Here is a 25,270-nt window from a genome sequence, read left to right on the forward strand (position 1 = left end):
GTTCAAGATTTGAAAATCAAATAATGTATTACACCATATCAAGAAGCTAAAGAAGAAAATCATATCAATTTATGTGGAAAAAAATTTTGATAAATTCAATACCCATTCATAATAAAACTCTCAGAAAACTAGGAATAGAGGAGAACTCCCTCAAGTTCGTAAAGAGCATCTACAAAAAACCTACAGCTAACATCATACTTAATGGTGAAAAACTGAATCCTTTCCCCCTGAGATTGGGAACAAAGCAAGGATTTCTGCTCTCACCAATCTTATTCAACAAGGTTCTAGAAGTTCCAGGCAGCAAAATTAGGTTAGAAAAGGGAATAAAAGCCATATAGATCAAAGAGGAAGAAGTAAAAGTGTCCCTATTTGCAGATGTCACGGTGGTCTAAGTAGAAAATCTCAAGAAATCTGCAAAAAAACTCCTAGCACTAATGAGTGAGTTCAGCAAAGTCACAACATACGAGATTAACATACAAAAATAAATTGTATTGTTATGTACTAGCAATGAACACATGGAAATGAAAATTTAAAATTCATTCCAATTTATAATTGCTGAAAGGAAATGAAATACTGAGGTATAAATTTAAAAAAATATAATACAAGACTTATATGCTAAAAACTAGGAAGAACTGATGAAAGAAATCAAAGCAGAGCTAAATAAATGGAGATACCATTCATGTAGTCATCCTAATAGGTATTCGTGAATTTTAAGACAACATAGTAAAGATGTGAATCTCCATAGGTTTAAGGCAATTAATAACAAAATCCCAACAAGAATTTTTTGTAGATAGAGACATATTTATTTAAACCTTTATGTGGAAAGACAAATGAACTAGAATAGCTAAAAGTATTTTGTCAAAGAAGATTAAATTGAGAGGAATCAGTCTACCCAATTTCTAGACTTATTATATAGCTACAGTAATCAAGACTCTGTGGTATTTGTGGATGAACAGACATACAGATTAATGGAACAGAATACAGAACACAGAAATAAACCCAGATAGTTACGCCAATTGATTTTTTTAAATAGACTATTTTTAGAGCAGTTTTAGGTTAACAGAAAAATTTTGCGAAAAGTACAGAGTTCCCATATTCCCATTCACCTCCACCCCCTGCACACAGTAGTACATTTGTTACAATTGATGAACCAATATTGATACCTTATTGTTAACTGAAGTCCATAGTTTACATCAGGGTTCACTCTGTGCTTTATAGTCCTACAGGTTTTGACAAATGTACGATATTTTTTTTTTATGATGTCATGTCTCCACCATTTCAGTATCATACCAAATAGTTTCACTATCCTGAAAATGCTCGATGCCTCACCTATTCATTCCTCCACCCTGCCCATGAACCACTGGCAACCACTGATTTTTTTTTTTTTACTGTCTCTATAAAGCAAGCCCATTGCCATCAGATCGATTCTGACTCATGGCAACCCCATTGTTACAGAGAGGAACCGCTCCATAGGGTTTCCTGGACTGTAATATTTCCAGAAGCAGATTGCCAGGCCTTTGTTCCATAACCTTGATGGGTGGGTTCGAGCTGCGAACCTTTACTTAGCAATCAAGTGTAAACCATTTGCACTACCCAGAGACCCAGTTTTGCATCTTCCAGAATATTTTATACTTGGACTCATACAGTATGTAGCCTTTTCAGACTGGCTTCTTTCACTTAGCAATATGTATTTAAGTTTCCTTCGTGTCTTTTCATAGCCCGGTAGCTCATTTCTTTTTATCACTGAATAGATGTACAAAAGTTTGTTTATCCATTCACCTTTGGAAGGGCATCTTGGTTTCTTCCAATCTTTTGCAGTTATGAATAAAGCCACTATAAGCATTCATCTTAGCTTTTTATGTGGAGATAGGTTTCAACTCATTTGAAGAAATACCTAGAATAGATAGTATTGCTGGGTAGTATGGGAAGCCAATGCTTAGCTTTGTAAGAAACTACTAGACTGTATTCCAAAGTGGCTATAACATTGTGCATTTCCACCATCAATGACTGAGAGTTCCTGTTGTTCCACATAAGTGCCAGTATTTGGTGTTCTCAGTGTTTTGGATTTTATTATTATTTTTAATTGTACTTTAGATGAAGGATTACAGAGCAAATTAGTTTCTCATTAAATGATACACATATTATTTTGTAACATTGGTTGCCAACCCAACATGTCAACACTCTCCCCTTCTCCACCTTGGGTTCCCCAGCTTTCCTATCCCCTCCTGTCTTCTCATCCTTGCCCTTGGGCTGGTGTGCCCATTTAGCCTTGTTTTATGGGCCTGTCTAAATTTGGCAGAAAGGTAAACATCAGGAGTGACTTCAGTACTGGGATAAAAGGCTGTCCAGGGGCCATCCTCTTGGGGTTTCTCCAGTCTCTGTCAGACCAGTAAGTCTGGTCTCTTTTTGTGAGTTTGAATTTTGTTCTAAATTTTTCTCCAGCCCTGTCCAGGACCCTTTATTGTGATTGCTATCAGAGCACTCAGTGGTGATAGCTGGGCACCATCTAGTTGTATTGGACTCAGTCTATTGGAGGTTGTGGTAGTTGTGATCCCTTAGTCCTTTGGACTAATCTTTCCTTTGTGTCTTTGGTTTTCTTCATTCTCCCTTTCTTCAGATGGGATGGGACCAGTAGAGTATCTTAGATGGCCGCTCACAAGCTTTTAAGACCCCAGACACTACTCATCAAAGTAGGATGTAGAACATTTTGTTTATAAACTATGTTATGCCCAATTGAGCTAGATGTCCCCCAAAACCATGATCCCCTGCCCTCAGCCCAGTAATTTGGCCCTTCAGAGAGTTTGGATGTGTCTGTGAAGCTTCCATGACCTTGTCTTGGTGAAGTTGTGCTGACTTCCCCAGTATTGTGTACTGTCTTACCCTTCATCAAAGTTACCACTTATCTATTGTCTAGTTAGTGTCTTTCCTCTCCGACCACTCCCCTCCCTAGTAACCATCAAAGATTGTTTCTTTCTGTAAAACCTTTTCATGAGTGTTTGTAATAGTGGTATCATACAGTATTTGTCCTTTTGTGATTGACTTATTTCACTCAACATAATGCCTTCCAGATTCATCCATGTTGTGAGATGTTTTGCAGATTCATCATTGTTCTTTATTGTTGCATAGTATTCCATTGTGTGTATGTAACTGTCTAGTCATCTAGTGCTGCTGTAATAGAAATACCACAAGTGGATGGCTTTAACAAAGAGAAATTTATTTTCTCACATTAAAGTAGGCTAAAAGTCCAAATTCAGGGTGTCAGCTCCAGGGGAAGGATTTTTCTCTCTGTTGGCCTTCTTATCAGTCATCCCCTGGACTAGGAGCTTCTCAGCGCAGGGACCCCGAGTCTAAGGAACACACTCTGCTCCCGGCACTGCTTTCTTGGTGGTATGAAGTCCCTCTGTCTCTCTGCTTGCTTCTTTCTTTTATATTTCAAGAGATTGCCTCAAGATACAGTCCAGTCTTGTAAGTTGAGTCCTGCCTCACTAACACAACTGCCACTCATCTTCCCTCATTAACATCATAGAGGCAGGATTTACAACATATAAGAAAATCATACAATACTGGAAATCATTGCCTAGCCCAATTGATATTCCCAATTGATATTCCCCAGTTTTGGGGGAATATAATTCAATCCATGACAGTAACATACTTTGTTTATCCATTCATCTGTTGATGGGCACTTAGATTGTTTCCATCGTTTTGCTATCGTGACTAATGTTATAATGAACTTTTTATTTTTCCTTTGCCATCGAGTCAATTCCGACTCATAGCAACCTTATAGGACAGAGTAGAACTGCCCCATAGAGTTTCCAAGGAGCGGCTGGTGGATTCGAACTGCCAACCTTTTGGTTAGCAGCTGAGCTCTTAACCACTACCCGACCGGAGCTCCAAATGAACAAGGCTGTGTGTATGTCTATTCATGTGATGGCTCTTATTTCTCTAGGATATATTCCTAGAAGTGGGATCGCTGGATTGTATGGTATTTCTGTTTCTAGCTTTCTAAGGAAATGCCATATCATGTTCCAAAATGGTTGTACCATTTTACATTCCCACCAGCAGTGCATAAGAATTCCAAGCTCCCTTCAGCCTCTCCAACATTTGTTGTTCCCTGTTTTTTTGATTCGTGCCAGTAATGTTGGGGTGAAATGGTATCTTATTGTAGTTTTGATTTACATTTCTCTAATGGCTAGTGATTGCGAGTATTTCCTCATGTGTCTGTTATCTGCCTGAGTGTCTTCGTTGGTGAAGTGTCTGTTCATATCCTTTGTACATTTTTTAATTGGATTGTCTTTTTGTTGTAGAGGTGTTGTATTGTCCTGCACATTTTACAGATTAGACATTTGTCAGCTTTGTCATACCCAAAACTTTTTTTCCCAGGCTGTAGGCTCTCTTCTTACTCTTTTGGTAAAGTCTTTTGATGAGCATTTTAAGTGTTTAATTTTTAGAAGATCCCTGTTATCTAGCTTATCTTCTGGTGTTTGCATATTGCTAGTTATAGTGTGTAACCTATTTATGCCAAGTATTAGGGCCTGTAGCATTGACCCTCTTTTTTCTTCTATGATCTTTATAGTTTTTGGTTTTATATTTAGGTCTTTGATCCATTTTGAATTAGTTTTTGTTTATAGTGTGAGGTACAGGTCCTGTTTCATTTTTTTACAGATGGACATCCAGTTTTTCCAGCATCATTTGTTAAAAAGACTGTCTTTTCCTCATTTAATGGACTACGGGCCTTTGTCGAAGATGAGGTGACCATGGGTGGATGGATTTACATCTGGGTTCTCAATTCTGTTCCATTGGTCAATGTGTCTGCATTGTTCCAGTACCAGGCTGTTTTGACTACCATAGCTGTATAGTAGGTTCTGAGGTGAGGTAGTGCAAGTCTTCCTGCTTTATTCTTTTTCAATAGTGTTTTACTTATTCATGGCCTCTTTTCTTTGCACATAAAGTAAATGGTTAATTTTTCCGTCTCGTGAAATAATGCTATTAGCATTTGGAACAGGATTGCATTGTATATGTAGATTGGGTAGAATTGACACTTTCACAGTGTTGAGTCTACCTATCCATGAGCATGGTATGTTTTTCCACTTATGTAGGTCTCATTTGGTTTCTTGCAGTAGTGTTTTGTAGTTTTCTTTGACTAGGTCTTTTACATTCCAGTTAGATTTATTCCTAAGTATTTTATTTTATTTTTTTAGTGGCTGTTATAAATGGTATTGCTTTCCTGATTCCCTTTTCATAGTTCTCTTTATTGGTGTATAGGAATCCAACTGATTTTTGTATGTTTATCTTGTATTGAGCAGCTCCGCTGAATGTTTCTAATAGCTCCAGTAGTTTTCTTGTGGAGTCCTTTGGGTTCTCTACGTATGGTATCATGTCATCCGCAAATAGGGATACATTTACTTCTTCCTTACTAATGTGGATGCCCTTTTTTTTCTTATTCTTGCGTTATCACTCTAGATAGGATTTCAAACACAATGTTAAATAGGAGTGGTGCTAAAGAGCACCCTTGTCTTGATCCTGTTCTTAGTGGGAGTGTTTTTAGCTTCTCAATATTAAACATGATGTTGGCTGCTGTATAAAAAAAAAAAAGATGCCCTTTATTATGTTGAGGAATTTCTTTTAGAGAGGTTTTATCAGGAATGGGTGTTGGACTTTGTTGAATGCCTTTTTTGAGTCAATTGAGATGATCATGTGATTCTTTTTTATTTATGTAGCGGATTACATTGATTGATTTTCTAGTGTTGAATCATCCTTGCATATCTGGAATGAATCCCACTTGGTCATGGTGTATTATTTTTTTCATACGGTGCTGGATTCCAATGGCTAGAATTTTGTTGAGAATTTTTGCATCTGTATTCATGAGAGATACTAGTATGTAATTTTCTTTTTTGTGGTGTCTTTGCCTGGTTTTGGTATCAGGGCTGTGCTGGCTTCATAGAATGAATTCAGAAGTATCTCTTCTTTTTCTATGTTCTAAAGTATTTTGAGTAGTTCTGCTGCAAGCTCTTCTTTGAATGTTTGGTAGAATTCTCCAGTGAAGTCATCTGAGCCAGGGCTTTTTTTTGTTGTTGGGAGTTTTTTTATTACCTTGTCAATCTCATCTCTTGTTATGTGTCTGTTTAGACTTTTGACCTCAATTTGTGTTAGTTTGGGTAGGTAGTGTGTTTCTAGAAGTTTGTTCATTTCCTCTAGGTTTTCAAATTTGTTGGAGTATAGTTTTTCATAGTATCCTGTTATGATCCTTTTTATTTCAGTTGGGTCTGTTGTAATGTCCCCCATTTCATTTCCTAATTGGGTCATTTGCTTCCTCTCCTGTTTTTCTTTTGTCAGTTTGGCCAATTCTTTGTCAATTTTGTTGATCCTTTCAAAGAACCAACTTTTGGTTTTGTAGATTCTCTCTGTTGTTTTTCTATTCTCATTTTTTCGGGTCTGATCCTTGTTATTTCCTTTTTCTGGTGCCTGTGGGCTTCTTTTGCTGTTCTCTTTCTTTTTGCTTGAGTTGCATAGCTAATGTTTTGATTTTGTCCCTTTTTCCTTTTTTATGTGTGCGTCTGTTGCTATAAATTGATCTCTGAGCAATGCCTTTGCTGTGTCCCAAAGGTTTGTGTATGATGTGTTTTCATTCTTCTTTGATTAAGAATTTTTTTATTCCATCTTTGATTTCTTCTATTACCCAGTGTCTTAGTTATCTAGTGCTGCTATAACAGAAATACCACAAGTGGATGGCTTTAACAAAGGGAAGTTTATGTTCTCACCGTAAAGTAGACTAAATGTCCAAATTCAGGGTATCAACTCCAGGGGAAGGCTTTCTCTCTCTGTCGGCCTTCTCATCAATCTTCCCCCAGACTAGGAGCTTCTCTGCACAGGGACCCCAGGTCCAAAGGCCACACTCTGCTCCTGGCACTGCTTTCTTGGTAGTATGATGTCCCCAACTCTCTGATTCCTTCCCTTTCCTTTTATCTCTTGTAAGATAAAAGGCTGTGCAGGTTACACCACAGGGAAACTCCCTTTACATTCGATCAGGGATGTGACCTTAGTAAGGGTGTTGCAATTCCACCCAAATCTCTTTAATATAAAATTACAATCACAAAATGGAGGACAACCACACAATACTGGGAATCATGGCCCTGCCAAATTGATACACACATTTTTGGGGGGAACATAATTGAATCCGTGACACCCAGTGAGTTTTAAGCAGGGTGTTATTGAGTTTCCATGTATTCAATTTTTTTCCTTGCTCTTCTTGTTATTAATTTCTACCTTTATGTCACTGTGATCAGAGAAGATGCTTTATATTATCTCATTTTTTTTTTGAGGGTTGCTTTGTGATCTAAGATGTGGTCTATTCTGGAGAATCTTCCATGTGCGTTGGAAAAAAAATGTATACTTTGCCCTTGTTGGGTGGAGTGTTCCATATATGTCTATGAGGTCAAGATGGTTGGTTGTGGCCTTAAGATCTTCTGTATCTTTGCAGAGTTTCTTTCTGAATGTTCTGTCGTTACTGAGAGTGGTTGTTTAAGTCTCCTACTATTTTTGTGGAACTGTTAATTTCTCCTTTCAGTGCTGTTAGAGTTTGTATTATGTGTTTTGGTGTTCATTGTTCTGTGCATTGTTGTTGTGGTTAGGTGCCATCGAGTCTATTCCAACTCGTAGCGACCCTATGTACCACAGAACAAAACACTGCCCAGTCCTGCATCATGCTCACAATCATTGTTATGCTTGAGCTCATTGTTACAGCCACCGTGTGTCAGTCCATCTCCTTGACAGTCTTCCTCTTTTCCACTGACCCTCTACTTTACCAAGCATGATGTCCTTCTTCAGGGACTGATCCCTTCTGACGACATATTCAAAGTATGTAAGACGCAGTCTCACCATCCTTGCTTCTAAGGAGCATTCTAGTCTTCCAAGACGGATTTGTTCATTCTTTTGGCAGTTCATGGTATATTCAGTATTCTTTGCCAACACCACAATTCAAAGGTGTCAGTTCTTCTTTGGTCTTCCTTATTCATTATCCAGTTTTCGCATGCATATGATCTAATTGAAAATACCGTGGCTTGGGTCAGGCACACCTAAGTCTTCAAGGTGACATCTTTGCTCTTCAACACTTTGAAGCGGTCCTTTGCAGCAGACTTACCCAATGCAATGCTTCTTTTGATTTCTTGGCTGCTGCTTCCGTGGGTGTTGATTGTGGATCCAAGTAAAATGAAATCCTTGGCAACTTCAATCTCTTCTCTGTTTATCATGATGTTGCTCATTGGTCCAGTTGCGAGGATTTTTGTTTTATTTATGTTGAGGTGTAATCCATACAGTAAGTGCTTCAAGTCTTCTTTACTTTCAGCAAGCAAGGTTGTGTCATCTCCATAAGGAAGGTTGTTAATGAGTCTTCCTCCAACCCTGATGCCCTGTTCTTCTTCTATAGTCCAACTTCTTGGATTGTTTGCTCAGCATACAGATTGAGTAAGTAGATAGGGTAAAAGTATGCAACCCTGATGCATACCTTTCCTGACTTTAAACCATGTAGTATCCCCTTGTTCTGTCCAAACAACTGCCTCTTGATCTACATACAGGTTCCTCATGAGCACAATTAAGTGTTCTAGAATTCCATTCTTCACAGTGTTATCCATAATTTGTTATGATCCACACAGTTGAATGCCTTTGCATAGTCAATAAAACACAGGTAAACATCCTTCTGGTATTCTCTGCTGAATCCAGCCTGAATTTCTGGCAGTTGCCTGTCAATATACTGCTGCGGCTACTTTTGAGTGATCTTCAGGAAAATTTGGCTTACGTGTGATATTGTTTGATAATTTCTGCATTCAGTTGGATCACCTTTCTTGGGAATAGGCATAAATATGGCTCTCTTGCAGTCAGTTGGCCAGTTAGCTGTCTTCCAAATTTCTTAGCATAGACAAGTGAGCACTTCCAATGCTGTATCCGTTTGTTGAAACATCTCAGTTGATATTCCTTCAATTCCTGGAGACTTGTTTTTCACCAATGCCTTCACTGCAGCTTGGACTTCTTCCTTCAGTACCATCAGTTCTTGATCATATGCTACCTCTTGAAATGGTTGAACATCGACCAATTCTTTTTGGTATAATGACTCTGTGTATTCCTTCCATCTTCTTTTGATGCTTCCTGCGTCATTTAATATTTTCCCCATAGAATCCTTCACTATTGCAATTTGAGGCTTGAATTTTTCTTTAGTTCTTTCATTTTGAGAAATGCCTAGCATGTTCTTCTCTTTTGATTTTCTATCTCCAGCTCTTTGCACGTCATTAGAATACTTTACTTTGTCTTCTCAAGCCACCATTTGAAATCTTCAGTTCTTTTACTTCATCATTTCTTCCTTTTGCTTTAGCTTCTCGACTTTCAAGAGCAAGTTTCAGAGTCTCCTCTGACATCCATTTTGGTCTTTTCTTTCTTTCCTGTCCTTGGTGTCATTCCACAACTCATCTGGTCTTCAGCCGTTAGTGTTCAGCGCGTCAGATCTATTCTTGAGATGGTCTCTAAATACAGGTAAGATATACTCAAGGTCATACTTTCGTTTTCGTGGACTTGTGTGCATAGATATTTATGATAATTATGTCATCATCGTGGACTGTCCCTTTAATCATTATATAATGTTCTTCCTTGTCTTTTATGGTGGATTTTACCTTAAAGTCTATTTTACCTGATATTAGTATTGCCACTCCTGATCTTTTTGGTTGATGTTTTCTTGATACATTTTTTTCCGTCCTTTGATTTTTAATGTATATATGTCTTTGTTTCTAAGGTGTGTCTCTTGCAGACAACGTATTGGCAGGCCCTGTTTTTTTAATCCGTTCTGTCACTCTGTGTGTCTTTATGGGTGCAGTCAAGCTGTTTACGTTCCACGTAATTATTGATAAGTATGAGTTCATTGATGTCATTTTGTAGTGCTTATTTTGTGGTGCTGACGTTTTCTTTGTTTCTCTTCTGTGCTGAATTCCTTTTGTTTGTAGATTGTTTTCCCTTTTTTGGTTAGATTTTGTGTTTACTGAGATATTATGTTTTTCTTCTTTATTTTGATGAGTAGGTTTGTTAACTTTCTTTGTGGTTAACTTGAAATTTACCCCTATCTTCCAAGCTTCAACCAGTTTTTTATTACTTGATATTGCCCTAACTTCCTTTCTGTTTGAAAGTTCTATGCCTACAGTTTTTTTTCCCTGTTTTGTAGTTCTAGTGTTGTCATTTACAGATTGACCTCTCTGGTTCCCTGTTGTATATCTTTTAGTTTTGTTTTATCCTTGAGAATTCATTCCCTAGGTTGGTATCTGGCTGATGCTGTCTTGTGTCCTAGATTCAGGTTGTTCTCTCACGTCGTTTGTTCTCTAAGCAAAGTACTCCATTTAATAATTCTTGGAAGTTGGCTTTGGTTTTTACATATTCTGTTAATTTGTTCCTCTGGAAATATCATAATTTTTCCATCATAGTTGATCGATAGTTTTGCAGGATGTATTTTTCTTGCTGGGAGTTTTTCTTTTTCTTTCAAGATTTTATATATGTCATCCCATTGCCTTCTTGCCTGCATGGTTTCTGCCGAGTAATCAGAGCTTAATCTTACTGTTTCCTGTTTGTATATGACTTTTTGGTTTTTTTGAGCTGCTCTTAGGATTCTTTCTTTGTCTTTGGTTTTAGTGAGAGTGATTATGGTATGTCTTGGTGATTTTCATTTGTGGTCTATCCTGTATGGGATTTGTTGAGCTTCTTGAATCGTGGCTTTTCATCTTTCATGATGTTAGGGAAGTTTTCTGTTAGCATGTCTTCAGTGATATCTCTGTGTGCTTTCTGTTTTCTCCCCCTATTCTGGAACTCCGACCACTCACAAATTTTTGCTTTCGATTGCATCCCACATCGTTCTCAGGGTTTCTTCATCCTTTTCTCTGATTTCTTCCTCAAACCAACTGATATCCAAGTATTTCTATTCAATGTCACTGATCTTGCCTTCCATTGTTTCAGATTTGTTCCTAAACCTTCTGTTGCACTGTCCATTTCTGAAATCTTGTTTATCTTTTGCATTTCTAATTGCTCTTTTTGTATGATTTCTAATTGTTTATTTATTTTGACATTTTGGTCCTGTATTATTTTCCTGAATTCTGCCATTGCTTTGTCTGTGTTTTCCCTAATTTTGTCTATATTTTCCGTGATTTTGTTTATTTTTTTCCTTATTTTTGTCTTCATTTTCCTTCATCTATTGGAAAACCCAGAATGTTAGGGTTTAATTCCGTATCAGGTAGTTCCAATACCTTTTCTTTTACCGGAAGGTCATCTGGTGGGTTTTTTTTTTTTTTTTTTTTTTTTTTTTTGGTTGCTTTCTGGAGCCATCTGTCCTGGTTTTTTTTATATGTTTTTGTATTTTCTGCTGTCTCCGGGTCATTTAGAAATTATTTTCTTTGCTTTTGGATTGTAGATTTGTTTGTTTTGTCCCACTCTTTTGTTTCATTTGGTTATGTCAGGGCAGGCAGGCTGGGAGTGTTTTGTTGGGTGTTCATCTATGGGCATGATATGTCTCATCACGTTGTCCAGGTGGGCAGGTCTGGTCACTCAGGTATGGTGCAACAGGGCATGTCCAGCAAGGGTATGGGGCAGGAATGGGTACTTTGTGGCATGAACTAGGGCTGATGAGGTGGGGTCATGAAGCATTGTAGGGAATGGTTCAGGCTACCGTCTTGGTGACACTCGGAGATCAATGCTTGGTACATGGTGCAGATAGACCAGGGGGGAGGGAGAGGATGTGATGTGCACAGCTAAGTGTGTGAGTGAAAGAAGAGAGAGAAAGAACAGCACAAAAAAAATGAAGGGAAAAAGAAAAAAAGTAAATAAAATGGCAGTGTGATAGGATTCGGCAGGTGGGGGCAGGGCAGACCCGGTGAGGCTGTTTGCCGGTGGCTTTCTAGCCGTGTGATACTGCTCGGCCTGTCGAGAAGAGGTGTGGGCAGTGCACAGGGCTAGGTAGGAGGGAGAAGGAAAGGAAAGAAGGGAGAGAGAAGAATCCAACAAAGAAGAAAAAAAATTTAGAAAATAATGACAACCAAAAATAAATAGGTAAATACGTATGGTGGTGGGAGAGCTGGCCATTGGGGTAGGACAGAATTGGGATGGCAGCAAACTGATGTCTGTCTTGCCGGGTGGCACAGCACAGCCTGTCAGGAAGGGACAGAGGCATCATAGGTCCTAGGTGGAAAAATAAAGAAAAATTTTAAAAAATATGGCACTGAAGGAGTCAGCCTCTGGGGGCAGCATAGACCCAGGAGGCCATGTGCCAGAGGCTCTCCAGCTGAGTGGTACAGCACAGCCCACGAGGAAGGGATGTAGCACACCCAGGGCTAGGTGAGTGGGAGAAAGGAAAAGAAGGAAGGGAGAGAGAGAGAGAAGAAATGAGGAAAAGAAATAAAAAGAAACAAAAAACAAAAGCAAAGAAAAAAAATAAATGGTGCTGAGGGAGCCAGTTGATGATGACGGCACAGACCCAGGGAGGCCATGTGCCAGTCACTCTCCAGCTGAACAGTGCTCCAGTGCAGCACAGCTCATGGAGAAGGGGTGGGGGTGGTGCACAGGGTTAGGTGGGTGGGAGGAAGAAAAGGAGGGAGAGAAGAAACAGTAAAAAAGAACAACAGCAAAAAAAAAAATACAAAGCAAACATACCAAAACATATGGCACTGAGCAATCCAGCTGGTGGGGGTAGTACAGACCCAGAGAGGCCATGTGCTGGCGGCCTCTAGCCTATCAAGAAGGGGTGGGGACAGCACACGGGGCTAGCTGAGTGGGAGAAAGGAAAGGAAGTGAGAAAGAAAAGCAATAAAAAAAAGCCAAAAACAAAAAATAAAAATGGCATTGAAGGGGGCAGCCAGTGGGCGTAGCGCAGACCCAGGCAGCAGTGAGCTTGTGTCTCTGGCCAAAGGACTGTGGTCTATTTTTAAAGCATAGAGGGAAGAAGGATGGGGGTGTGGGAAAGCATGTATCCCTGGTTACCGGGTGCTCTGTCTCCTGTTGGTAGCTCCTTGAAGTTGCCTTGCCATACTCCCTGTCCATGGTCCTTGGTGACTGAAGTTCAAGATGGCAAATCCATGTAACAGTGAGCTGGCATCTCTCTGCCTGAGTGTCCGTGGCCCTTTGGAAAGTGGCAGGGGCCTCGTACAGGGAAGAAGGGTGGAGGTGGGAAAACGTGTATCCCTGGTTACCAGACGCTCTGTCCCCTGTTGGAAGCTCCATGAAGTTCCCTTCCCATACTCCCTGTCTGCATTCCTTGGTGGCTATAGTCCAAGATGGCAAATCCGTGCCACGTTAGCTGGTAGGGGATCTCCCCTCCATAGTTCTCCTCATTCTCTGTTCTCTGTCAGTTTCTTATTCCATTCAGCACTTAATTGAGTTCTCTATTCCTTCATTAGATGCTTAGAGTTCTAAGACTGATGTTTATATCTGTTTTACTTAGTTTTTCGGGTCTTTGCTGCAGATGGACAGCATGGTGCTTCTGTCTATAGCACCATGTTGGCTTCACCTTCCAGTGTTTTGGATTTTACCCATCCTAATACGTGTTTTTTTTTTTAATACGTGTGTAGTGCTAAGCCATTGTTTTAATTTGTAATTCCCTAATGACATATGTTGTTGAGGAGAGAAATGGAAAGAGGAACAAAGGATCATCAATTTTAACTGTATTGTTTTATTTTTTTTAATTAAAATATGAAGAAAAAAGTTTAAAAATAGGCTAATTTAAGTTTTCTACTCAAGAAGCTAGAAAAAGAACAACAATCAAGCCAAAAAAGGAATAATCCACTAGTATATATAAATATAGACATTAATGAAGTAGAAAAAGCATCAGGAATTATTGAGCTGATAAATAAAACCAAGAACTGAATCTTTGAAATGACTAATACAATAGACAAAAGTCTAGCAAATGTTACGAAGAAAAAAACAGAGATGATAAAAAACAACACTAGCAATGAGAAAGGGGAACATAGCAACATAAAGAGAGGAGACTTTAAAAATTATAAAAGGATATCAAGTATAATTTTTTATATCTAGTTAAAATTGAGAAATTTCCTAGAAAAGTAAATAATATAAAAATAAGCTTAATGAGAAATGTACATAAACTACTGAAGGAAAATATAAAACTAGGGAAGGATAGAAAAGATTTTAATTACTAGAGAGGCATACCATATTCCTAAGTGAAAATAGTTAATATTGAGAGAATGTCCATTATCATTACCTATCAATTCAGTGCAATGGCAAATCAATATACAAATATGAAGCTTTATGAACAAGCTGAATCTAAATTTCACGTGGAATAGAAAATGCACAAGGATAACCAAATTTTTTGAAAAAGAAAACTGAGGACTTAGTTCCATAGTAATTAAAATAATGATAAAGATGAAATTTCAAATAGAGGGGAAAGAATAGTAAATAAAATCCATTTGGGAAAATGATTCGTTTAGACCCCCTACTTTACATCTTGTGTACAAATAATCCTAAATGACTAAAGAACTAAACATAAAAAGAAATCTATAAAGGTATTACAAACTATGGGAGAATGTTTTTATGATCTTGAGTTGAAGAAAGCTGTCCTTTGCAAGATACAAAAAGAAAAACAGTTGCACATTTAAAAACATAAAAATTTAAACCTGTTATAGAAAAACACACCATGGATGCAATTGAAAGACAAATAATAAACTGGGAACAGTATTTGCCAAACATATGACAGTGAACGGAGCCCTGGTGGCATAGTGGTTTTAAGAGTTCGACTGCTAACCAAAAGGTCAGCAGTTCAAACCCACCAGCTGCTCCTTGGAAACCCTATGGGACAGTTCTACTCTGTCCTTTAGGGTCACTATGAGGTGGAACCGACTTGACGGCACCTAACAACAACAACATGACAGCGAAAAAGAGCTCTTAAAAGTCAATTGAAAAAAAGATAAAGTAGTGGGAAAAGGGAGAAAAGGAAAAGTACAGGCAATTCATGAAAGAGATATATATAAATGGCCTGTACCCACCACTAAACCCACTGCTGTCGAGTCGATTCCGACTCATAGTGACCCTGTAGGACAGAGTAGAACTGCCCCATAGAGTTTCCAAGGAGTGCCTGGCGGATTTGAACTGCCGACCTCTTGGTTAGCAGCCGCAGCGCTTAACCACTACACCACCAAGGTTTCCAAATGGCCTGTAGGTACATGAAAACATGCTTAATCTTATTAGTAATAAAATTAAAAGTGTCATTTTTTTTTTACCAATCATATTAGCAAAAATTAAAAAGATCGTTAATGCCTAGTGTTGTTAGAGGTTTGAGAAATTAGTCACTTTCTATATTGTTGGTGGACATATAATTGGCATAACTTTTTGGTGGCAATTTAACAATCTGTAAAATTTGGGGGGAAGTATTGCATTTGTCCTAGCAATTCTGCTTGTAGAAATTTATCCTAAGGCAATAATAGAGCTAGTATGTAAAGATGTAGGTACAGCAGTCTTCATTACAGTATTGCTTGTGATACAAAAACTGTCTAAATGTCTGCCATAGAATCATTTTTAGCTATTACAAAGGATGAGTTAGATCTATATGTACTGGCATGGAAAATGGCTCATGGTATAGTGAAAATTGTAAAAAATGGATCATAAAAGAGTATGTGTAGTATGATTCCCTTCATGTAAAATAGGATAGTTGCTTAGCCTTCCATATGTTTTTATGCCTACACACACACCAAGGTGTACTAGATGAGAAAATGCATGTTAAATGTTTAGCACAGTGCTTAGCACATACAATCAATAAATAGTTGCTGTTGTTATTGTTATCTGCATTTACTAGTCATTAAGTGTGCTACCATCAGGCCCTCATGCCTTTGAGTAACTAAGGTCATCATTGCTTACTGTTTGCCCATCCTGCAATGTAGTTGGCTCTCAGAGGAATTGTTAAAATACAGGGTGGTCAATGAGGAGTCAATGAGGAGTGTGACTCATTGGTACTATCACCATGAGAATGTTGGTTTGAATTATTATTGAAAGATTCTTCCTACTTCAAAGTTAAAACCACAAAGATAGCTTTATAATTCTCTTCATTTCAAGATGAAGATGGAACCAGCTTGAATTCAACTATCCTGGCAGCACTCCGAAAAATGCAGGATGGCTATTTTGGTGGGGCAAGGTAAGTGACCTCTATATACTCTTTAGTCAGATAAAATGAAATTTGGGCTGGGTATGGTAATGGCTGACTTGTGATGCCTTTTTGTGTATCTGTCAACAACGTAATCCTATCCTACTCAGAGGAGCCAGTCTGTGACAGGTTTGATCAAGGAATTGTTACAGACGGGAGATGGAATTTTTTTCCACCTTTTTTTTTTTTTTTTTTTTTGCCTAACCAGTAAACCAGTTGCCATTGAGTTGATTCCAACTCTTGTGTCAGAATAGAACTGTGCTCCATAGGGTTTTCAATGGCTGATTGCTCTTTACCTAAAAAAAAAAACTAGACCTCATAAATTCAGTGGACCAGAAAACTTACTCTTGAAAAAAAAAAAAATGTTACCAGAATATTCAATTCCAGCTGCTTTTCTTTTTTCCCTAACTTTTTTATTTTTGAAAATGTCAAGCTTACAGAAATTTGCACAATTGTAATGAGCACATATATGCCTTTACTCAAGATTCACCTGTTAATGTTTTGTTCCATTTTTTGTGTTCTCTCTCTCCTCTACTCCCTTCCTACTTTCTGTTCCCCTCCCTCTCTCTCATACATATGCACTCACACACATACATATACACTGTATATAATATGTACACATACACACTTTTTTGCTGAACCGTGAGAGTTGGTTGTAGACGTTATAACTCTTTAACCTTAAATTACTTCAGTTTCTTCCTTCTAAGAACAAGGGCATTCTCATATATAACCACAGTATAATCATCACACTCAGGAAATTTAATATAGATGAGATACTATTATCTAATATAGAGTACATAGTCAAAATTACCCGATTGTCCCAATAATGTTTTTCACAGTTTTTTTTCCCCCCAATCCAGAATTCAGTCAAAGATCATGCATTAGCATTTAGTTGTCATGTCTTTTTGGCATCCTTATAGAACAGTTCCCCACCCAGCCTTCGTTACTCTTTCATGACAGTTTTCATTACCATTTTGAAGAATGTGAATCAATTATTTTGCAGAATGTCCCTCAGTTTGAGTTTTTCTAATGATTTCCTCATGATTAAGTTCAGCCTATATTTTTTATATGTTTTTTTTTTAATATGTTTTAGGCAGGAATATTACCTATGTGATGTGTCCTCAGTATCAGGAGATGTATTCTATTTGCCTCATTATTGGCGATGTTAACCTTGAACACTTGGTTAAAGTTGTATCTGTCAGATTTCTCCATATCCTTTCCCCAGCAGTCTTTCACCAAATGGGGTTAGCTTCTGTTGGTAATTCTCGAATGAATCAGTTATGACCTAATGGTGTTATAAAATGGTGGTTTTGTGTTTCTGTCATCCTGTCCGTGTTTATGAGTAGGAATCCTTCTGTAAAAAAGAGCTTTCCCTTCTGCACTTTTATTTCATGGATTTAATATCAGCATGAATTCATGGGCTCTTATTTTATTCAGTGTAGCATGATCCATATCTGTCATTACTTATTTCAGTGTTCATGCTATCTAAGATTTGGTTATTGGGAACTTCTTCAAGCTGACATCTTTAGAAAGTCAATACTACTGACTTTACTTTCAGATTTTGTAATTGGCCTTATAAGTAGGGGAGGATATGGCTTACAGTCTACTATTATTGATAAAATTTTCAGTTACCATCTTTTATTTTCAAAATGTTCTTGGGATGATTTATCTTCATTCTCTTCTAGTTTCTCTTCTAGCCAGTGCAGACTTTTTTAACTATATGTTTGGCCTAGTTAAGGAAATAGTATAATGGTGGTGGAAGAGAGCAAAACTGATTTGAGAGTAGATTCTGAACCCGTAATTGTGACCCTTAAATAACATAGTACCCTAACCGTTTATGTTGTACAGGATGCCTTGGAGTGCTGTAAAATTTCACTTATGTATGTAAATATTAGTAATCCTCCAACAAAACATCCTAAGTATCCTCTTATTACTAATATTGTGTTGCTTTAAAGAGAATTTCACCTGATTTTGTTTTCTATCTACCCCTTAATTGTCAGGGTTCAAACTGGTAAATTGTCAGAGTTCTTGACAACTTCTTGCCGCACACACTTGAGCTTCATGGACCCTGGGCCTGAGGGTAAGCTGTACAGTGATGATTATGATGACAGCTATAATGAGCTGGAATCTGGCGACTGGATGGACGGCTTTGATTCAAGTAGTAATGGTAAGGAGGCTTTATAAAGGCACTGGTCTTCCTGGACAAGAATACAAAATATTGTTAGCATCCTACTTAATGTTTCATACTGCCAGCATTCTCACAGTGTACCATCCTCACACCTACCTAATACACCCAGATTTCTACTTTTGTTTGGCTTCACTTTTCACCCCTCTACTTACCTTTGGTTTCTAGTCTAATATCCCTGTGGCGATTGTAGAGTTATGGTGTTGGGCTGTGCCTCAGTAAGGTTAGGGAAGATTTCTTTCCTGGGTATATAAAATGGCTGCGATTTTGAAATATAAGGAAGCACTTGTGAGTGAGAGATATTTAATCAGGAATCAAGTATGTAGTAGCAAAATTATGCAGTACTGCTTTTTAACATTAAAAGGCATAAAAATATAAAATTTCATTAAAGAGTTTTTAAATATAATATTAGAGGAGCATATCAGAATCTCTCAGGGTAGTTTGAAAAAATATATTCAGCATGCCTATAGTTTTCATAGAGGACAGTAGTAGTTCAGTAGTAGAATTTTCGCTTTCTGTGTGGAAGACCTGGGTTCGATTCCCGTCCAGTGCACCTCAAGCATAGCCACCACTTGTCTGTCAGTGGAGGTTTGCGTGTTGATGAGATACTGGACAGGTTTCAATGGTGCTTCCAGACTAAGACTATGAAGAAAAGCCTAGAAATCTACTTCCAAAAATGAGTCAGTGAAAACCTTATGGATCACAATGATCCAATCCTATTGTGCATGGGGTTGCCCTGAGTTGGGGGCCGACTCAACAGCAGCTAACAACAACAACAAATTTTGTTTTCGTATTACAAACTAGACAAAATAAAGAAAAACAAAGTCTTATGTGCTTCTAGGAATACGAACACGATACAGTGAGAAAACGTTTCGGGGGCATGGGTTAAAAATGGCTGAGAAATACTGCCCTAAAATGTTAAAATATTGACCTAGGCAGGACAAGCATTAAATTCTTTGACTCCCAAAGAGAGTATGGCCAATAAGAGAATTATCCTTCTAGTTATCTAAAGCAAGGTTTACTTGCATTCACTGTCTTGGTATTTGACCGTTAGCCTGTATCTTGAGGCAATTTCTTTGCCTTAAGAGTCTCTTAAGAGGATAGGGACTATATCTTCCTCACAGCTGAAACCTCAGCACCTAGTACAACACCTGGCACATAGTAGACAATAAATATTTGGTGAATGAACAAATGAAGTAACTAAAAAGACCAGGGTGTGGCCAGTAGTCCTTTGTATGCCATGCTCACATGAAGATCGTTCTTTCATTTATAACTGTAGCTGACATTTGTGGAATCTGCTTTTAACTAGGCTCAATATTAGGTGAAAGATTTTTGCCCTTCCCCAGCCCCTCCCCACAAAAGTCTTCTCACATTAGTGGGACTTAAAGGGCCCTGTTCTCTGCCTCCTCCACCACCGCCACTGCCGCTGCCACTACTGTCACATACACAATACACATACACAAAGCACACACAAGCACACGTTATGAAATGCTTGCTCCACCTGCCCTGTTGTAAGCTCATATTGCTTTGAGGGGCCCTAACGTTGTCTCAGCAAAGTTGAAGAACAGGTGGGTCCTGGTAAATGGCTATAGTTTCTGAATCTTAAAGCTATGAGATTACAGAACCATGAGCTTCAAACAACCTTCTTCTGGTGCTGTAGTGTGGGCACAGGAGCCAGTCATTCTGTTTGCTGGAGTAGGTTATGAATTACTAAAATGTTAAATTTTTTTTCTTTTTCCCCTCCTCTCCACTAACCTTGCAGTTCGCTGTGGTGATGAAGTTGCTCGTTATTTAGATCACCTTTTGGCACACACTGCTCCCCATCCTAAACTACCCCCTACCTCACAGAAGGGAGGGCTAGATCGGTTCCGAGCTGCTGTGCAAACAACCTGCGACTTAATGTCCTTGGTGACCAAGGCCAAGGAGCTGCATGTGCAGAGTGAGTAATACCATGACTCACTGGAGTCAGGCACAGGATAACATGAAGACCAGGATGAGGGTGGAGCATTAATTGCAGTGTAAGCAGGAACTTTGGTTTGTTCACTGCATTTATTCCCAGCATCTAGAACAATACCTAGAACCTATTAGATGCTTAATAAATATTTGTAAGATTAATGAATGAATTGTGTATAATTTGCTGTGGATAGTGCTATTTAATCTGGTTTAACCAGTAACATGGTAAGAAGAGTAGAACAAGAGACATGGAGTACATTCAGTTTTACTAAAATGGTGAAAGGTTTTTTTTCCTTTGGAAAAATTGCTCCTTTGAAAGTAATGTTATTTAAAGAGAAAACATTGCAGAACTATTGCAAAATAGCCATGCAATTTAAGGGAGATAGTATACCTTAAGTAAGCTACGTGCCATTCCCTGAGGCCAGCTATAACTTTTACAGTCAGTTATTCCAGGAATGTACAGCTGTGTTTTTCAAATACAGTACTCATTCTTCAACAACTTTGCCATTCACCTCCCCATGACCACTACCTTCCTTCAGTAGAATTTGAAGTGGAAGATGTCTTCTACTACACATTGCCAGGAGTAGTCATGTTTCCTACGAGTGTTCAATGCCTTTATGGTAGTAACGTATGAAGGGAGAGAAGGGCTCCTTGGCCACACCTAGAGGACTTGAATGTTAACATTTTACAGATGATGAGAATGATTGAGATGCATGTTCTTGCTGCCTAAAACTTTATTGACCATTACTAACCAAAGGTATTAAACATGAGCATTGAGGAAAAAAATTAACATTTAAAAGAGGGAAAAGTTTAGAATACCCTTTGAGTATGCTCCCTTGAGAAAGGGCATGTGAAAAGATGAACTTTATTAAGTTATACCTGTAGATCGTGAATTATAAAACTTGAACTTAATTCCCAGCTCTGCTACTGACTTGCTTGAACAATCATTTGAGCTCTGTTACTCTCTTTCTGTATCTGTAAAATGGTGAAAATGACGAGGGAATCTTAGAGGTCATGGCAAGTATTTCAATAATGGACTGTAAGGAAAAATCTTAGGACTATCATAGTTGGTTGGCCACTACATTATTTGATTCCCGAGGTAGGATCATCCATTCACCTTTTCTCAAGAGAAATCTATCTGCTAGCAGCCAGATAGTCTCCTAGGAAAGTCCAGAAAATATAAAACATAACTGGGCTTTTTCTCTTATTTGTGATATTCTATCAAAGTATCACTGACAGCACCATTGTGTTATTGATTGCACTACCAAGCCAAACCCATTGTCATTGAGTCTATTTTGACTCATAGCAACCGTATTGGACAGAGTAGAACTGCCCCATAGGGTTTCCAAGGAGCAGCTGGTAGATTTGAACTGTTGACCTTTTGGTTAGCAGCTGAGCTCTTAACCACTATACCACCAGGGCTCCATTAGTAGAATTTAATATATGTCTAAACCTACATTGCCATGAAGTTAATCTCAACTCATAGCGACCCTATAGGACAGAGTAACTGCCCCATAGGGTTTCCAAGGCTGTAATCCTTATGGAAGCGCACTACCACATCTTTCTCCCGTGGGGCGACTGGTGGGTTCAGACTGCTAGTGGGTTCTGATTAGCAGCCAAGTACTTAACCACTACACTACAAGCGCTCCTTCTTATGTCTAGCTGATGCTAAGTTCTAGGCATACAATTCAAAATTGATTAATTGGACATCCTTAAAATAACCTAATATCCATGTCTTTTCTTTGATATTACCAAGAAAGGATAAATTTCTCATCTTGTTCTATAAAGAACTGACCCATATGTGCCTTAAGTAGGAAATTGTCATTATTGAGATCAACTGTGCATTTTAACAATTATCTAAACCTTCTCATAAATGTTAACCTCTTGCAGATGTTCACATGTATCTTCCTACAAAGTTATTTCAGGCTTCCCGGCCTTCACTCAACTTACTTGGCTCATCTCATCCTCCACAGGACCAGGTAAATTTGCAAAAAAGGTATTGTTCTCACCTTTTTGCAAAACTGCCATCCTTATGTGAAATAATAGAACTAGCCATTATGATTTTTGTTAGTAACTAGTGCAGGGCAAAATGTTATCTTGATGAAGTTATATGGTCTTTTTAGTCTACTTTTAAAGTGGGCAGGTTTCTCTAGCCAGGCTTGAAGAAAACTAGATTGATGTATCATAAATCTTGAAGGTATAATAGTTTTGGTGCAGGACTAGCAACGTTTTGTTCTGTTACACCTTAAGTCGCTATGGGTCAGAACTGACTCGATGGCACCTAGCAACAACATAATTATTTTTGTTTTGCTTCTTATTAACTTTAGGGAATTCCTCTGGAAAAGGAGTTGAAAAGGTGACTCACTCTAGGGCTTTAAACTGAGCACTTACAGATTTAATATCTTTTCTTACTTTCTCAAACTAAAGGTTCCCTCCGTTCGTGTAGAAATACATCTTCCTAGAGACCAATTTGGGGAGGTGGACTTTAAAGCACTGGTTTTACAGTTAAAGGAGAGCTCAAGTTTACAGGAGCAAGCTGATTCGCTCTACATGCTGTATACCATGAAGTAAGTGGTGAAGATTATAAATCTACTTTAATGTTCGTATAGAGAGGAAGTAAAGTATAGTAGATACTGCATAGCTTTGGAGTCTCACAGATCTGAATTTGAAAACATTTTAGCAACCTACTCACTGTGTAACTTCAAAGTGTTAATTGTTCTCATCTATAAAATGTGGATTATACCTACCTCATAGAATTGTTTTAAGGATTAAATAAGGTATAGTATCTATGAAGTCCCTAATATAATACCTAGCACATAGTAGGTGATCAATAACTGGTAACTATTATTATCAGTATTATAATTGTTATTAAAAAAAAATTGCCGTCCAGTCAATTCCAATTCATGGTGACCCTTTGTACTTCAGGATAGAACTGCTCCATAAGATTTTCTTGGCTGTAATCTTTACAGAAGCAGATCAGTAGGCCTTTCGTCTGTGGTGCTACTGGGTAGGTTCAAACTGCCAAGCTTTAGGTTAGTAGCTGAGCTTACAAACCATTTGTGCCACCCATTAAGCCTCCATTATTTAGTAAAATCTACAAATAAAAAGGTAGAATTTCTTAACTCAAAAGAAGTAAGAAAATGGAGGCTTATAGGAATAATAAAGTAACAATTTTGAGTGCTTCCTTTTTGTCAGGTACCCTGTTGAAGGAAATTCAGGGCTGATCAAGGAAAAAGATATGACCAGAGATAGCAGTGTTGCATGACAAGCTATTTATTGGAGCCAACACATTGACATCCACATGGAGGGGGTGGTCTTCCAGAGACAAGCATCACAGGGAGCCACCATAAGGGGAGGAGTGCATAACAAACCCTGGGGAAGAGGAGAAGGGAGGGGAAAAAGCTTACCTGTCCCTAAGTGATATCCTCCTGCAGCAAGGTGGGAGTCTCTGAGTGACAAAGCTGTGAAGGCAGTGGCATCCTAGGGTCCTTATAATTACAGGACTTTATCTTATCTATGGCTAGCAGATGTTGGGCACAGTTTCTTGGAGCACATAAAGTAGGTAGGCTCTAAATGGCTAAAAATTTGTTGATTTGGGCAATTTTAAAACAATCGGATATATACAAATTTCAGTTTGGCACCAGTAGGCTTCTTTGGGCCTCAGCTTGCTATGAACAAGTAAACAACTTGGGGACAATACAAAGAGGCCATTATTTGGCTCACTTATATAATACTTGCCCAAATGTGGGGTTGAAGGGGAAAGGGAGTAGTGGGACTTGGGAAATGTCAACAATCAAACATCAAAAAACGGAGTCAGACTCCATTAAATTCTCCATCTCTGTTGTTGGAACCAACACCTACTTATTTATGAAGCTAGAAACATAGTAATCATCCTTAACACTTCCCTCTGCTCTACCACCCGCATCCAGTTAATCACCAGGTCTTTCCAGTTTTACCTCTAAATATTTCTCTTCTGCCCCTCCAGTATTACTGCCTGCATCCAGGCCTTTGTTTCTCACCAAGACTATTGATACAGCTTTCTACCAAGTTGTTTTAGGCGGGGTTCTCTAGAAAAGCAAAACTAGTAAGGTGTATAAATATATAGAGAGAGGGAGATTTATGTCAAGGAAATGGCTCACACAGTTGTAGAGGCTGGAATGTCCCAAGTCTATGGGTCAGGCTGGGGGTGGTTTCTGATTCACATAGCTGCAACTAGGGTAGTATCAGCAGAACCCTAGTGGAGAACCTGAAATTTCACCCCTGTTTAGCAGTAATGAGGCACCCCTCCACCTATGTATCAGTGAAGGCTGAAGGGGGAACTTGGACTTCCACCAGGCAGTAATGTGGTGGCATCCCCCTTCCCACGGTGACGCAGTGTCAGAAAAGGCCTGCTAAAACAGAAAATTTAAATAAGATCCATAGTCTTACAATATAATACCCAAATGTCCAGGATGCCATCAAAAATCAGTGATGGCATCCTAGACTTTTGGGGTATTATGTTGTAAGACTACAACTTTAATTAGAAAAAAAAAATCAATAGACAGCAACACAAAGATAACATATTTTGGGCATTATGTGGTAAGATTTCAACTTAAAAAAAATCAATAGACACCAATACTGAGATAACATAGTTGTTGGAATTATCTGACAAGGATTTTAAAGTTGCCACCATAAAAATGCTTCAGCAAGCAATGATGAACATCCTTTAAACAAATGAAAAAATGGACATTCTCAGTAAAGAAATAGAAGATAAAGAAGAACCAAATGGAAATTTTAGAACTGAAATGTACAGTAACCAGAATGAAACTGTGCCTGACCCAAGGAACAAACAAATCTACCTTGGAAGAAGTACACCCAGAATGCTCCTTAGAAGCAAGGATGGTGAGACTTCATCTCACGTACTTTGGACGTGTTATCAGGAGGGACCAGTCCCTGGACAAGGACATCATGCTTGGTAGAGGGTCAGCACAAAA

At 38.4% G+C, this 25,270-nt stretch overlaps 1 protein-coding gene across 5 annotated transcripts in view; it reads left to right on the forward strand.

Moving 5' to 3' along the window:
- The window catches only part of PHKA1 (phosphorylase kinase regulatory subunit alpha 1), a 201,289-nt gene that overhangs the window by 128,314 nt on the left and 47,705 nt on the right, over positions 1-25,270 (forward strand). For 3 of the 5 annotated variants that reach the window (XM_049873293.1, XM_049873294.1, XM_049873295.1), the window contains exons 17-21: positions 16,072-16,150; positions 18,160-18,326; positions 20,107-20,283; positions 22,188-22,276; positions 22,725-22,864. In XM_049873293.1, the coding sequence (XP_049729250.1) occupies positions 16,072-16,150; positions 18,160-18,326; positions 20,107-20,283; positions 22,188-22,276; positions 22,725-22,864 (652 nt within the window). The remainder of the gene's footprint in view (positions 1-16,071; positions 16,151-18,159; positions 18,327-20,106; positions 20,284-22,187; positions 22,277-22,724; positions 22,865-25,270) is intronic. The other 2 variants (XM_049873296.1, XM_049873297.1) reach the window with 1 other exon arrangement.

Source organism: Elephas maximus, chromosome X (assembly GCF_024166365.1).
Source record: "Elephas maximus indicus isolate mEleMax1 chromosome X, mEleMax1 primary haplotype, whole genome shotgun sequence".
Lineage (NCBI taxonomy): Eukaryota > Metazoa > Chordata > Mammalia > Proboscidea > Elephantidae > Elephas > Elephas maximus.